General features: G+C 41.9%; 1 protein-coding gene across 1 annotated transcript; it reads left to right on the plus strand.

The window, feature by feature from the left end:
* The first annotated feature begins 69 nt into the window (after positions 1 to 69).
* LOC143300599 (uncharacterized) lies at positions 70 to 13,339 on the plus strand. Its single transcript, XM_076614379.1, has 4 exons — positions 70 to 197; positions 3,680 to 3,888; positions 5,786 to 7,736; positions 10,862 to 13,339. The coding sequence occupies exons 1-4, from the start codon at positions 120 to 122 to the stop codon at positions 11,555 to 11,557; spliced, it is 2,934 nt and encodes a 977-aa protein (XP_076470494.1). The 5' UTR covers positions 70 to 119; the 3' UTR covers positions 11,558 to 13,339.
* The last annotated feature ends 2,367 nt before the right edge of the window (positions 13,340 to 15,706 follow it).

Here is a 15,706-nt window from a genome sequence, read left to right on the forward strand (position 1 = left end):
GATGGGGAGGAGGTGACGGCGCAAACATTGACACGCGAAGTGTAGTGCACTAACATTGATGACGTCACCTTGATGGCGGCTTCCATTGTTGACGGCGTTGCTTCCGAACACAGCAGAGGATGACAAACAGGCAAAGCACACGCACAAAAATAAAGGATAATGGCTTCGTTTCTGCCATCGATCTGTCACACTCTGAGGTAAATAAAACGGGGTAAGATTGTTACCAGCGACATACTGAAATGTTTGCTCCATTGTGGTGTTTCACTGCCAAAGTGTCTCAGATTGTACATGATTCGATCAAACTGTTTTCAACTTTACAGAGATACAATGTTGGAATCGATCACAACGGTTGAGTAGATATCGACACATCGTTAGTGGAATCCATATGTTACACACGTACACACACATTCACACACACACACTTTCACACACACACGCGCGCGCGCGCGCGCGCACGTTCACACACATTCACACACACACGTACACACACACACGTACCCACACATTCACACACACACACGTACACACACTTCACACACTTCACACACACACACACACACACACACGTACACACACACACACACACACACACACACACACACACACACACACGTGAGTGTTCATACAGTATATACACAGGCGCACACATGCACATGTACACACACACACACACACACACACACACACACACACACACACACACACTTGTATAAACAACATATAAATGCATGTATCGTCAAACAAACAAAAATTTTCAGTGGCTCCTTTTCATAAGAAGTGTATTAACTAGCACTGGATTAGTTCATGTTTGGAAAGAGCAGTTCACTTTTAGTGTTAAAAAATTGAAGTATGTTATATCTAAGAAGCTTGAAAATGAATATGTAAAATTTTGGAAACAGAAAGTGAGAAACAAAACAGTTCATTTAAATTAGAATTTTACAAGAATGCTGCGAGAAATTATAAAATTGAACCATATTTAAAGAATACAGCAAATACACAACACAGGAAAGCACTATGTTGTGAATCAGCACCCATGACTTACAAATCGAACAGGGAAGAAAAAATACACCTAAAGAGCAAAGACTGTGTGATACCTGTAACAGTTTAGAAGATGAGATTTACCTTTTAGACAATTGTGTAAAATACAATACTTACAGGCACAATTTCCTAACTGATGTATGTTGTCCAAATGCAAAGCCAAGTGAACTGATCCTTCTAGCAGAGTTACAGCCAAGGCTAGGGAAATTTGTTCACGAATGTTTCTCTTCAATGTGTCTTAGAAACTTTAAGGTTTTATGACAATAAAAAGTATTCTATTAACACACACACACACACACACACACACACACACAGTGTTTGAAACACATAATATTCATGTAACAATGTTTGCAGATGTGTACATTTTCAGTCTAGAAGAAAGAAGTAACAGTTTGATCCCAGCTTCATTTTCTTAAAAAAAACAACAACAACAAAAACAGAATTCATGATATCATTAAGATCCAGATGATGTGATTTTAGATAATATATTTAGTCTTTTGACTGCATGCAGTCTTGCGATTGTTGGTACATTAGCTTGCACACATACATGTGTCTTGTCTGGAATCACTTCAGTGAATAGTTGTTAAATTAATGACAAACCACACATGTTTGCGCACATGAATATGCATGCTACTGTACAAAACCTAAGACAATTAATAGCGTGTATGAATCACTTGTGTCTGACTATGACCATCAGAACAGCTGAAGAGGCAACTGCTGTCCCGACTATCTGGGCTAGAATTTGATCATAGTGGAGAGTGTCTTGCCTAAGTTACATCCCCACTCTCTCCCCAAGAGGGTTTTAGGACAGTCAGCATGGTGATGGTTCCCAAAAGGCCAACAAGCCTCCAAGGCTGCAGCACTAAGAGTCAGTGCGATCTTAGATTTACCTGTATCAGCTAGCCTGTATCTGTGAACTGTTTTCACTGTTTGTAAAGATGCTTCCCCCCCCCCCCCCCCCCCCCCCCCAGCGAAATAGAACTTTGAATTTTATATCCACTTTCACACCAGAAATGGCCGCAGGCAGTTTTCTGTTAGCATTTGTCCCCCCAGGTTACAGTATTTGTGACATACATGAGACAGTGGCTGTACAATGACGAGTAAAAAATATTCCCCTTACTCGATCAGTTGGTGGCTGAAAAAAGATAAAATGATAACAAATGAAGAGTGTACGTATCTATATCTATCTATGCATAAGAAATGAAGAATCTGTATATCTACCTATTTTCTATCTATCAGTCTATCTCAGTATCTGTCTATATATCTGACTGTCTGTCTGTCTATCTATGTATCTTATTATTACCATACTTTGGACTTTATGTAGTATTGTGTAGTGTAGACCCTGTTCAGGGCGGGGACTGGATGTAAAAATCCACTCCAGTGCTAATCTGTTATCCTCAAGAATTAAAAATTTGTCTTGTCTTGTCTTGTGTGTATGTGTGTGTGTGTGTGTAAGAGAGAGGGAGAGAGAGAAACCAATGCTGATATCAGACTTTATTTCCCTGTCAGCAGATTTCTAGCTATTACACTTCATGTACTCCTGTGCTGCGGGGTGGAAGGGGTTATGTGTGGATATAAGTGGTGTGTGGGAATGCATAGGTGCACTTTTGTGTAAGAGTACCATTTAAAACAATGGTTTTCTGTGTAAAAAAAAAAAAAAATTTAAATAAAAGAAAGAAAAATAAATAAAATAAAATAAGAGTAAAAATAAATTAGTGCCTTTATACTGTTTTTCTTCTTGTGGATTGTGGTAATGACTTTTGTATAGTGTGATATTTTACAGGTTTTTTTAAACTTAAGTTATAAAAAAAAAGGACAATTTTCTGGTTTTAAACAGGACAGTAAAGACATGCTGTTATGATAAAGCTGCACCAGAGATAGTTGTCTGGCTTTGACCTGGGCAGTATAGATATAGTGTTATGATACTGCACAAAGACATTATTCTGGTTTTAACCAGGACAGTATAGACCTATAATTATTGTTATTGTTAGCGTTCTCAAATTCGCGTCGCCGTGTGTTTTTCTCTTGAGCCCAGTGTTGTGCTTGACCGAGTGGGTAATATCAGTTGATTATATACACAATAATTTTTTGTTTTAATTAGCACTGCCAAGGGGACAAGAAGAAACACTACAAACACTTTTTAAGATCTCCCTCAAGCGCTGCGGCTTTGAGCCAAACACATGGGAAGCTCAGGCCTCCGATCACTCAGTTTGGCAAAGCCACATCCGGTCCAGTTTAGAGGATTGGCATCACCATTCTGAAAGACCAGCAACACTAGGAGAAGGCATTTAATCCATAGCTCTACACCTGCACAGCACCAGCTACACCCCTGTCCGCAGTGCCACAGACACTTCAGAATCTGGATTGGACTTAACAGTCATCTGTGGACCCACCGGACCCAGTGTGAAGCTCATGTGTATCTTTGCTTGTGAAGGAGAAACAACAAAACAACTACAGTATAAGTTAATGACATAAATGAAACTTTGTGTTTTGATTAGCAGAATTGTCTTGTGTGTGTGTGTGTGTGTGGTTGTTGTTGTTGTTAGATGTGGTGTAACGTATTGAAATAGATCAGTCCACATGCTTTAACACCTCCTTGAAACTGAAACTGAGTTCTGATTGATGTTGACGTGTCTTTCAGACAGCTGAGGATGAGATGACACATTTTCCAGTGCACAAGGGGCACCACTGGGGCAGCAAGTTGGTGGAGGGGGATGGGGGGGAGGAAAAGGGGGGTGACCTGACGCTGATCAGTTTTCTGGTCAGTCATGGGACGGCCTCTGCCTGGCACCGGCTGAAACAGTTCAAGTCTCTGGACGACTCTCAACTGGCTGTGTTTCTGCTGCAGTGGTGAGTATCACTTCTCCTCCTCCTCCTCTTTGTATCATTATCAACTGTTCACCACATTCTTCCAGCTCTGTTGATGTGTGTCAAAGCCTGGATTTCTGCAGCTGGTTTCCCCATTCATTGTGCAATGTTATCAGTCCATCATCCGTTTTCAGTCTCCCCCGTCACTGCATTATTTCTGGTATGAAGGAACAGAAATAATTCACAACAAACAGAGAACAGTATCAGCTGTAAAAATTGAAGCATAAATGGACTTTCTATTCCTAACTGTGCTATATGTGTGAAAGGAACATAAAACATGAATTGTAACTCTCAGAGTTATAAATCAAACTTTAGTTCCAGGCACATTGTATTGAAATGAAGAGATGCTGTGTCTTAAACATTCCATACAGTTTCCACAAACACACGCACATGTGCGCGCGCACACACACACACACACACACACACACTCACTCACTAAATCTTTAACTCTTGCTGAATCATTCATGACGCTTTTGCTTTGCCCATCATTTTCTGCATTGTGTGATTTTAAGGGAGACAAGCAGTGTGTGCTTATCCTCCCCAAAAAAAACCAGACTTGTCTCCCTTCTGTTTCTTAAGCTGTACTGTCAGATGAATATATTTGGTACTTTTCATTTGCAGACGAAGCAAATCATACACAAATAACCGATCTGATACTTTTTGTTAGGTGTGTGAAGTATGCACTGAAATTATATTCCATTGAAATTAGTCATAGTTTCAGTTTCAGTAGCTCAAGGAGGCGTCACTTCGTTCGGACAAATCCATATACGCTACACCACACCTGCCAAGCAGATGCCTGACCAGCAGCATAACCCAACGCGCTTAGTCAGGCCTTGAGAAGTAGTCATATCTCATGGGAAACAACAGCTCCCAGTTTGTCATCTTGTGACAGAGATAACATATATGTTTTTATAGATAAGCAAGAATCATAACTTTTAAATTACATGCAACTCTTCATGGAGAACTTTAAGTCTTGATAAAGAATGAGGTGGTGTGTGTCTTGTGTGTGTGTGTGATTGTAAGTGATGTGAGATTTGTTTTTGCATGTCTTGGTTTCCAATATGAATGGTAAAATCTCTTTATTCATCACAGTGGAGTGTTGGCCTAGGAAACAAGAGAATCTGAGCACACTGGTTAGATTCAAACAGTCGCCAGTATGTTCTCCCCCTCCACTAGACCTTGAGTGGTGGTCTGGACGCTAGTCATTCGGATGAGACGATAAACCGAGGTCCCATGTGCAGCATGCATTTAAAGCACATAAGAGAACCCACGGCAACAATAGGTTTGTCCCTGGAAAAATTCTGTAGCAAAATGGGGAGAGCAGCCTGAATTTCACACAGAGAAAAAAGAGTAATACAATGAATACAATAATACAATTACTTCAGAATGAATATAGAATAATGTGGGATAGAATCAAAAACAGAATGATTTTTTTGTGATGCTAAAAAACAATAAAACAAAAAAAAAATTACCCCAAGATGTTTTTTTTGTTTTTTGTTTTTTGTTGTTGTTTTTTTAAGAGAGATCAGTATCAGTAGCTCAAGGAGGCGTCACTGCATTCGGACAAATCCATATACGCTACACCACATCTGCCAAGCAGATGCCTGACCAGCAGTGTAACCCAACGCGCTTAGTCAGGCCTAGAGAAAAAAATTAAAATAGAAAATAAATAAATAAATAAAATATAAATAAATAATAAATGAATAGAAATAAATTAAAAAATAAAAAAATAACAAATAAAATAAAATAAAAATGAATAATAATAAAATAAAATAAAATAGATAAAGTAAAATTAATAAATAAATAAATAAATAAAATTAGAGAGAAAAATAAAGTAATTGTTTTGTGGGTATTTTTGGGTTGTTGTTTTTTTTTTCAGCCATGAAGACACACTCCATTCACCAGTCTGTCCTCACTGCCAGTCCGTCTTGCAGCAGTTCTGCCCAGCTTGCTCCACAGCAGTCGGTGGCAGACCAAAGGGACACAACCAGCTCCCAACCACCACCACCTCTGAACGCAGGGACACCCCAGAAAATGAATCTGACCAGAGTACAGCAGGGTGTACCGATGCCACTGCGGCTGCTGACTGCAAACATGAATTGCACCATACTCATGTCAGTGTTGAAAAAGGAAACGCTTCTGACACCCACAGTGGTCAGTCCAAAAGAAGAAAATTTTCCTCCGTGGATGGTGATACCAACCATTGTGCTTGTAGTGTGGAACACACAGATATGGATTGTGATAACAACCATTGGGCTTGTAGTGTGGAACACACAGATGGCCTTCACAGCATGGATGAGCAGCCAGCACAGAGGAAAGAAGGCAAAAATGATGATTCATCGGACGACACTGTGGATTACGTTGAGGAACGTGATTCAGCCAGGACTGTTGACATGGAAGACACGGACGATGATGATGAGTCTGCATCTGGTGTTGGAAGGGGAGGGATGGAGGTGTCCGAGAACAACCTGGAAAAAGCAAAGTGGGGAAAAAATCAACTGACTTTTGAGAACAAAAACAATGAGAAGGAAGAGTTGTTGGATGAAGCTTCTGGGTGGAATGTCAGGCTGAACGTGGACAATGAACACACACTGGCCGGTGACGTGAAGGTGGAAATCCAAGACAGCAAGGAGAACAAACAGCTGATGACCATCCCCCCTGACTTCGGCAAGCCAGACACGGTGAGCTGCTCATGGTGTGAGGAGTCGTTCAGCACCATCGTGGCTCTCACCAGGCACCTCACTGTGCACACCACCAGGGCCTGGCAGTGCCAGAACCTGCCTCACACACCTCACAAGCCAACCCAGCGCCAGCAGCGACGACCTGTGAGCAGCATCATGAACGGAACTTGTTGGCTGAAAATGAAGGTGAGGGCCAACAGGATGACTCGCTCTCAGAGAAGAAACAGCAAAAGTGACAGCAATGTTTTTGAGGAAAGCATGGACCTGAGCTCACTGTCCCCTTCAGGGCAGAGGATCTTTCACTGCCTGCAGTGTGGGGAGGGGTGGAAGACGCCTGTGGGTCTGACCTATCACATACAGTCCGCGCACATCAAGAGAAACACCTATAGGTGCCTCAAGTGTGGCAAGACCTTCAACTCGTTGAGAGGCATCGCTTTCCACATGAGGATACACCCTGCCAAAAAGTCACGCGAGCGGGACCCTACGACCCACCCACACCAGTGTGGCCCATGCGGGGCGCGCTTCATGCATGTGGGCAACCTGGCCAATCACATGGAGCGACACACGGGACCCAGCCAGTTCTGGTGCTCCAAATGTCAGCATCGCTTTCACTCCCTGACGGAACTGACCGGACACCACTGTGAGCTGGATGACAGGCAGAGTCAGGGGTCACTTCATGCTCACAACGGTCACACTGATGCTGCCACAGCCGTACAGAGCTCTGGGAAAGAACCTGAGGAAGAACAGAAGCCAGAGGTGAAAGACACAGACACATTGTTCTCTGAGCCTTTGAACGACAAATCAGGAAGGCAGAAGGAGGAGGAGAAAGAAACAACAGTTTCTTGGAGTGAGGCTGAGGATCAGGACGCAGACAAGAAGAGGAAGCCTGCCAAGAGAGGGAGGAAGCGGAAGACAGCACCGGCATTGCTGACGATGAAGGAGGTCCAGCGTCCCTACAAGTGCAGTGAGTGCCCTGCCTCCTTCCTGTACGCCAGTGTGCTGAAGGTGCACTCGCAGAAGCACAGCGGTCAGAGTGCCTTCCCCTGCGGGCAGTGTGACCAGTCCTTCCTGTCCAAAACCCGGCTGTACCACCACCAGGAACGGGACCACTGGGGCTCCGTGCCCATCACCTGCCATGACTGCGGCAAGGTCAGGCAGCATTGTGTTGTATTGTGTTGTGTATTGTATTGTATTGTATTAAATTGTATTGTATTTCTCTTTTGCCACAACAGATTTCTCTTTGTGATTTTCGGGCTGCTCTCCCCAGTGAGCTACTCTGAGAGTGCCACCCTTGTTTTTTTTCTGTTCAATTTTATTTGTTTTCCTATCGAAGTGGATTTTCTACAGACTTTTGCCAGGGACAGTCCTTTTGTTGCTGTGGGTCCTTTTACGTGTACTAAATACATGCTGCACAGGGGACCTTGATTTATCGTCTCATCCGAATGACTAGCATCCAGACCACCACTCAAGGTTTAGTGGAGGGGGAGAACATACTGGCGACTATTCTGATGACTCTGCCTTAGAGGATTTGTCTAATTCTGATGCTGGTTATTTTTGACATGTCCAAAATTTTTCTTCCTGGTGTTTAAGAAAACAAAAGAAATGATAAATGATTTTAGGAAAAAAGAATTGCCTCTCCCATTCCCGACCTGTCTATCAGTGATGTAAAGGTTGAAAGAGTGCCTGAATCCAAATAACAGGGAACTATTCTTGATCAGAAGATGAATTTTACTTTATTCAACAAAATATGCCAGTCTTGCTTGGACTGTCCGCAGAAACCTAGAAACAACAGAGATAATTGTTGGGGTTGCCTTCTGTGATTATTGTATGTACAGTTTAATATGTTAAGCTAACATCAGAGTGTTTTTATGCCTTTTCTGTATTCCTATTGAATGAATGACTCATTGACTGTGATAGGTGTGTATTGTTTACATGTTTGACACCACAAATGACTATTGCTTATGGAAACAATAAAGTGTTCTGTATTCTGTATATATGTAACAAAGTATTCTGTGTTCTGTAGGTCAATGACAAATTATTCTCTGTTCTGTATATATAACAAAGTATTCTGTGTTCTGTAGGTCTGTAACAAAGTATTGTGTGTTCTGTAGGTCTGTACTAAAGTATTCTGTGTTCTGTTGGTCTATAACAAAGTATTCTGTGTTTTGTTGGTCAGTAACAGAGTATTCTGTGTTCTGTTGGTCTATAACAAAGTATTCTGTCTTGTGTTGGTCTATAACAAAGTATTCTGTCTTCTGTTGGTCTGTAATGAAAGTATTATATAACAAAGTATTCTGTCTTCTGTTGGTCTGTAACAAAGTATTATATAACAAAGTACCGGTATTCTGTAGGTCTATAACAAAGTATTCTATAACAAAGTATTCTGTGTTCTGTGGGTCCGTAACAAAATACTGTGTGTTCTGTAGGTCTATAACAAAGTATTCTACATTCTGTAGGTCTATATTAAAGTATTGTGTGTTTTGTAGGTCTGTAACAAAGTATTCCGCATTTTGTAGGTCTGTATCAAAGTATTGTGTGTTCTGTAGGTCTGTAACAAAGTAGTGTGTGTTCTGTAGGTCTGTAACAAAGTATTCTGCATTCTGTAGGTGTGTAAGCAAAGGTAGGTGTTCTGCAGTAGGTCCTGTACAAGATGCTGCCAATCAGGAGGACTGGGTAACAAGTGCCTCACTCTGCTGGCAATCAGCAGTATTGTGTTGTATCTGTTAGGTCTTGTAATATGTATTATTGTAGTTGTATTCTTTTTGCAAAGTTTATTTGTGATTCTGGGTCGTACATTCAGTGTGTTTTTAATCTGACAAGTCATCCATTTCTTTGTTTCTGTAACAATTATTGTGTGTTCCGTATCTATGGCTTTTTCTGATTTGCGGACAGTCTTTTGTTCTGTGGTCTTTTAGTGTACTATGACTGCTGCAGGGACTTGATTTTGTTCTGATAGCTCTGACCACAAAGTATTGTGGGGGTGTGTAGATAGGCTATTCTGATGATTCTGCTAGATGATTTGTCTTAAGTTCTGTGACTGGTTTTTTTGAATGTCATTTTCTGTGTTTAAGCAGTAACTGATAATGATTTTAGGTAGTGAAAAAATGTTTCTATTCTGACCGGGTCTATCGACTGTGTTTGTAGGTTGAAAGTGTTCTGGTATCCTAACAGGGATATCTGATAGGTCTATGACTGTTATTCAACAGATCAGTATGCAGTCTTGACTTGATGTTCGAGTAGATCTAGACAGTGTATTGGTGTGTTGATTTTGTGTTCTGTAGTCTGTACAGTGTTTAAGTTGTGAAGCTGGTTCAGTAGTGTTTATGCCTGTTTCTGTAGTCTGTATTGAGGGCTATGACTATTTCTGTATAGGTGTATGACATGTGTTACCCAAATGTAGCTTATGGAACTAAGTGTTCTGTTATAACAAGATCTGTGCTTCTTTAGGTCATGGACTGTATTCTGAGTTCTGTGACTGTGTTTAACAAGTCTATAACAAAGTTATGCTGTGTTCTGCAGGTCTTACAGATCTGTGTTCTGTAGGTCTGTATGTATTCTGTTTCTGTATGGTTTGCAAGGTCTTGTGTGTTCTGTAGGTCTATGACAAGTGTTCTGGTCTTGTGGGTCTATACGTTATGTTTCTGTTGGTCTATGAAAGTTGTATTCTGTATCTGTGGTCTGTGACGTATTTCAGTACCAGGATCTGTGATCTGCAGGTCTATGAACATGTTCTATAACAGTGTTTCTGTGGTCTTACAGTACTGTGTTCTGCTGGTCTATAACAAGTGTTCTGTCTTCTGTGTGGTGTGATGAAGTATTATACAGTGTTCTGTTTGTGGTCTGTAAGTTTATATGACAAGTCCTATGCTGTGTTCTGTAGGTCTGTGAACTAGTTATTAGTTGACTAGTAATTATGATCTGTGTTCTGTTGGTATAAAAGTGACTGTGTTCTGTAGGTCTATGACTGCAGGTCTATGACTGTGTTCTGTAGGTCTGTGACTGTGTTCTGTAGGTCTGTGACTGTAGGTCTATGACTGTGTTCTGTAGATCTGTGACTGTAGGTCTGTGACTGTGTTCTGTAGGTCTATGACTGTGTTCTGTAGGTCTGTGACTGTGTTCTGTCTTTGACTGTGTTCTGTAGGTCTATGACTGTGTTCTGTAGGTCTGTGACTGTAGGTCTATGACTGTGTTTTGTAGGTCTGTGACTGTAGGTCTATGACTGTGTTCTGTAGGTCTGTGACTGTGTTCTGTAGGTCTGTGACTGTGTTCTGTAGGTCTTCGCCTCAGCACGCACGCTGGACGAACATCAGGTGTTCCACACAGGGGAGCTCCCCTACCCCTGCCCCACGTGCGGCCAGGCCTTCCCCTACCGCACCGCTCTCACCAGACACCGCCGCCTGCACCGTGGGAGCTACTTCCGGTGCAAGGAGTGCGGGGCGGAGTTCCACCTGCAGAGCCAGTACCGGCGACACGTGGCTGAGCACAGCACCGTGCGGCCCCACCTGTGCTCCCACTGCGGGCGCGGGTTCGGGTCCCTGGCCTCGCTGAAGCAGCACACGGAGAAGCACGGGCAGGAGAAGCAGTTTGTGTGTGAGCTGTGTGGCAAGGCGTTCCGCACCAAGGGCGAGCACAAGATGCACCTGATGACGCACCAGGCCGTCAAGCCCTTCCCCTGCCCCCTGTGTGAACGGACCTTTATCAGCCGTGGGAAGCTGCGCCTGCACCACTCCCGGGCCCACCTGGGGCTCAAACCCCACCGCTGCCAGCAGTGCCAGGCAGCCTTCTCCTCGGCCACCTACCTCCAGGACCATGTCCGCTTCGCCCACACCACGGAGCGGCCCTTCCCCTGCCCCATCTGCTCGGCACGCTTCGCCGCCAACCGATTCCTCAAGCTGCACCTCAAGCGCACCCACAAAAAGAGCGCTGGGGATTTGACCCCCACCACCACCACCGCCACCGACAGCAAGTAAAGCTGAGCCACGCCTCGAGACAACAGGTGATGTCATGACTCGACTGCCACTTGACAGCAAGTTAAACTAAGGGAGGCCTCAGGCAAACCCACAAAAAGAGCTCAGGTGATGTCACGCCTGTTACTTCACAGCAAGTTAACCTGAGCTGTGCCTCAAGCAGACCCACACAAGGAAAGCGACCATGTTGCAGGGTATGATGTGAAACAACTGACTGTGTTGGTGTTCAGAATGGTGGTGATGTCCCCAGCAATTCATGCAGCGGTGGGCTAGCGGCAGGGTATGATGTGAAACAACTGATTATTGGTGTTCAGAATGGTGGTGATGTTCCCAGCAATTCATATAGCAGTGACCGTCTTCCAGGGTATGATGTGGAACAACTGACTGTGTTGGTGTTCAGAATGGTGGTGATGTTCCCAGCAAATCATGTAGCAGTGACCGTCTTCCAGGGTATGATGTGAAACAACTGACTGTGTTAGTGTTCAGAATGGTAGTGATGTTCCCAGCAATTCATGTAGCAGTGGGCTAGCGGTGCTATTACACCTGAGTAGGAAGTGAGTGTCCTAGGGTTTGAGTTCCAGATACTGACTGACCAGGATTTTACCCACCCCTTTACCAGACCTTGAGTGGTATCTGTGTGCTAGTCATTCAGATGATATGATAAACTAGGTCCTCTCTGCATCATGGATTTAGCACACGTAAAAGAACCCACAGTATCAAAAGGATTGTCCCTTGCAAAAAACTGTAGAAAAATCAGCTTGGATAGTAAAACAAATACACTTGCAAACAGAGAAAAACAACAAACAAACAACAGAACAGAAAGAAAGAATGAATGAAAAAAACAAAAAAACTGGTGGTGCTGCACCTTGGGGAGAGTATGCAAAATGTTCACACCGAGATATCTGTTGTGATAAAAAGTACTGCAATACAATACAATACAATGTAATACAATACAATATGTATGTTTAAATATATATACTTTTGTGTCATTTCAGGAGAAATTGAAAGACCTATTTCATAATGCAGCTGGAAACACTCATCCCATGTTGAATCGTTCATTTTTCATATGGCCCAATGCAGTCAGCTAGACCGTAAGCAACAATGTCAAATCTCAAGCTGAATCATCGGTGGTTTAACACAAAAAGATTATTCAATAACAATTATAACTCTTTGCACAATCTGCACAAAAAGATTATTCAATAACAATTATAACTCTTTGCACAATCTGAAAACTTTATTTATTGGTGTGATTCCTTTTTCTCTGATAACGCTCCTTGCGATCACTCAGGTCTCCTTTCCTGCATTCAGTCAATGAAAAGAGTGTCGCTCCTCATATCAGAAGTCACTCTGCGGTCAGTTTATCAGGACTGGAGAAGATTATTCAAGGTGTCAGTGAGAACTGCAGGCTGAGAATATTATCAAAGAAAGGCCAAGAATGAAAATAAAAATTACTAATGAACAAACCACAAAAGTTTATGAAATAGCTTGTGATACCAACCATTTTCTTGCTCATATAAAATTTGCAGTACTTATTATCTTCAGGAAGATTTGGGCTCTCTAGATTCAGAACAAAAGAGTTTTCAGAACAAGGTTCATTGCCACCATCATGTGGTGGCTGTTTACTGTGAAAAGTCAATGTGCACTGATGATTATACAATGTGTCAAAAACAGAACAAGTGTACATTTGATTGGTGTACAAATTCATGTATTGCAATGCATACATGCTGTATGCATAACTATGCCTTTGATTGCATTTGTCTACAAATATACACTAACATCATGTTAGAGTTTGAGTAAAATAATTGTGTTCAGGAATGAGAGGGGAGTAGGATGTGTGTGTGTGTGTGCATGTGTTTGTGTGCGTCTGTGTGCGTGTGTGCGCACATGTATATGAGAATATATATATATATATATATATATATATATATATATATATATATATATATGTTGTTGTTGTCTTCCATTTATATTACTATGTCTTTTACAGGATTTAAAAGAGGTATGTCATTGCACTGACTTAGAGGTATGCAGTGGTTAGTGTGCGTGTTTGTGCAAAGGTGAGCATTTCAGGTTGCAGCAAAATGCACTTTACAAGACAAGATGTGCTTGAAGGGTTTACATGCGTGGGAAGTAAAAAAAGTTTCTGTGACCTTTAACCTGGTTTTCTTTTCTTATTTTCATCCTCCGCTTACTCTTTCTCCTTTCCTCCTCCTCCTCCTCCTCCTCCTCCCCCTCCTCCTAATAACCTAAATGCCATGCTCTTAACAGCCCTGCCAGTTCTTTTAGCATTTAATAAGGCAGAAGTGTTAACTTCTAAAGACAGAAAGGAATTTAGCATATTTCTTTCAACAACAGTATTACACATTTCAGATGATGATAAACGATGAGGAAGTTCAATTGCATTTGAAGCATTTTTAGCTCCAAGCTTTGCAAGATGAACTGCACGTTCATTAGAGAAAAGCCCACAGTGTGAGGGAATCCAGCACATTTCAGTATTAGTTCCTCTCATTTGAATACAGTGAATCAAACATCTTATTTCAAAAATGATGTTATAATTAATGTTTGTACAACTTGATTTGATAGACTGCAGAACTGATTTTGAGTTGACACAAAATAAAACATTAATCAAGTTTAAGGGCAGATCAATTAGATATGTTAATGCCATAAGAACGGCAATTAATTCAGCTGTAAAAATTGAGAAGCCCATTCCAATATGATATGACTTTTCAATTTTCAAAGCAGGAATTATATATCCAGAACCAGCAAACTGATTTTCTAGAACAGAACCGTCTGTATATATTTTTAAGTGTTGGGGATATGTTTCAGACAATTACGTGTTATTTGACTCGAGAAACTAGTATATTGGGATTTTCATCTTTCTTAATGTCACAATATTGAATGTCAAAAGCTGCTCCAGTTAATTCCCATAATGGAACTAAGATGTTATATTGTAATCTCAAAATTTCACCAATTATAATTATCTAACACACACACACACACACACACACACACACACACACACACATACACGAACACACACTAACTCACATCCTCACATCCGTGAACAGATACTTTTCCCGCATTGAATTATGTTTTGTGTCGTTAAATGGGCAGAATTTTAAAAAAGGGTTTTACTGTGCCAAATTCTTTACCCATTGAAGATTCAGTCAATCAGTCAGTCTTCTTCTCCTTCTCTCTCTCTCTCTCTCTCTCTCTCTCTCTCTCTCTCTCTCTCTCTCTCTCTCCTCCCTCCCTCCCTCCCTCTCGCTCTCTGTTTTTGTTTTGTTTCTTTTCTCTTTACTCTCAACCCCTCTCTCTTTCCACTCGACCAGTGTACACACTGCTGCTACGTTTGCATCATGTCTGTCCATCTGTCTGTATGTCTGTGTCTGTCTGTCTTTTTGCCTGTCTGTCTGTCTGCCTAGTTACCCATGTCGATCTTTCTGCTTGTATCTTTTTCTCTTCCTGCATGCTAGTATAAATATACATACTAACATCCATCCATCCATCTGTCCATCTATCCATCCATATAATATACATGCATACATGCAAACACATAAATACATACATACATATCAAATCACGTTCATGCAAAAATCTGAATACGTAGCAGAAGCGCATCAAAATCAATCCAAATCCTCCCAACCCTTCATCCTTCAGCTGTCAGCATATTGTACATACACACCACACGCACACACACACGCACACACACACACATACGCACGCACGCACGCACGCACACACACATACACACGCATGCACGCACGCACACGCACACACACACACACACACACGCCCGTATTTTGTTTGTCATACATCATTATGTATACATTCATGTATACGTGGCAGATGGGAAAAAGCACTAGACGACCCAGACCACTATTCTTACTATAATCATATTTCTACACGAGGAAGGGGAGTTAATTGCAATTCGCTTGCCCAAGGGTGAAGCAATTCATAAAGAGGGGAGCCCTCTTAGAGAAAGTGCGCGTACACACACACACACACACACATGTGCGGGTGTGGGCGCGCGTTGCGCTGTCTGTGCACTCAGTTCATTTGTGCAAGAAGAGACAAGTATGATACTGAAGCAAAGAAAAGTCCAACAACAACAACAGCAACACATTGATAATAATGATATTGACAATGACG

The sequence above is a fragment of the Babylonia areolata genome, chromosome 26 (assembly GCF_041734735.1).
Source record: "Babylonia areolata isolate BAREFJ2019XMU chromosome 26, ASM4173473v1, whole genome shotgun sequence".
Lineage (NCBI taxonomy): Eukaryota > Metazoa > Mollusca > Gastropoda > Neogastropoda > Buccinidae > Babylonia > Babylonia areolata.

Excerpts from the sequence above, each read along its gene's own strand:
- LOC143300599 (XM_076614379.1), top strand. The coding sequence starts at position 120 with ATGACAAACAGGCAAAGCACACGCACAAAAATAAAGGATAATGGCTTC. Across the intron at positions 3,889-5,785 it reads GCTGTGTTTCTGCTGCAGTG|CCATGAAGACACACTCCATT; the intron begins GTGAGTATCACT and ends TTTTTTTTTCAG. Across the intron at positions 7,737-10,861 it reads CCTGCCATGACTGCGGCAAG|GTCTTCGCCTCAGCACGCAC; the intron begins GTCAGGCAGCAT and ends TGTGTTCTGTAG.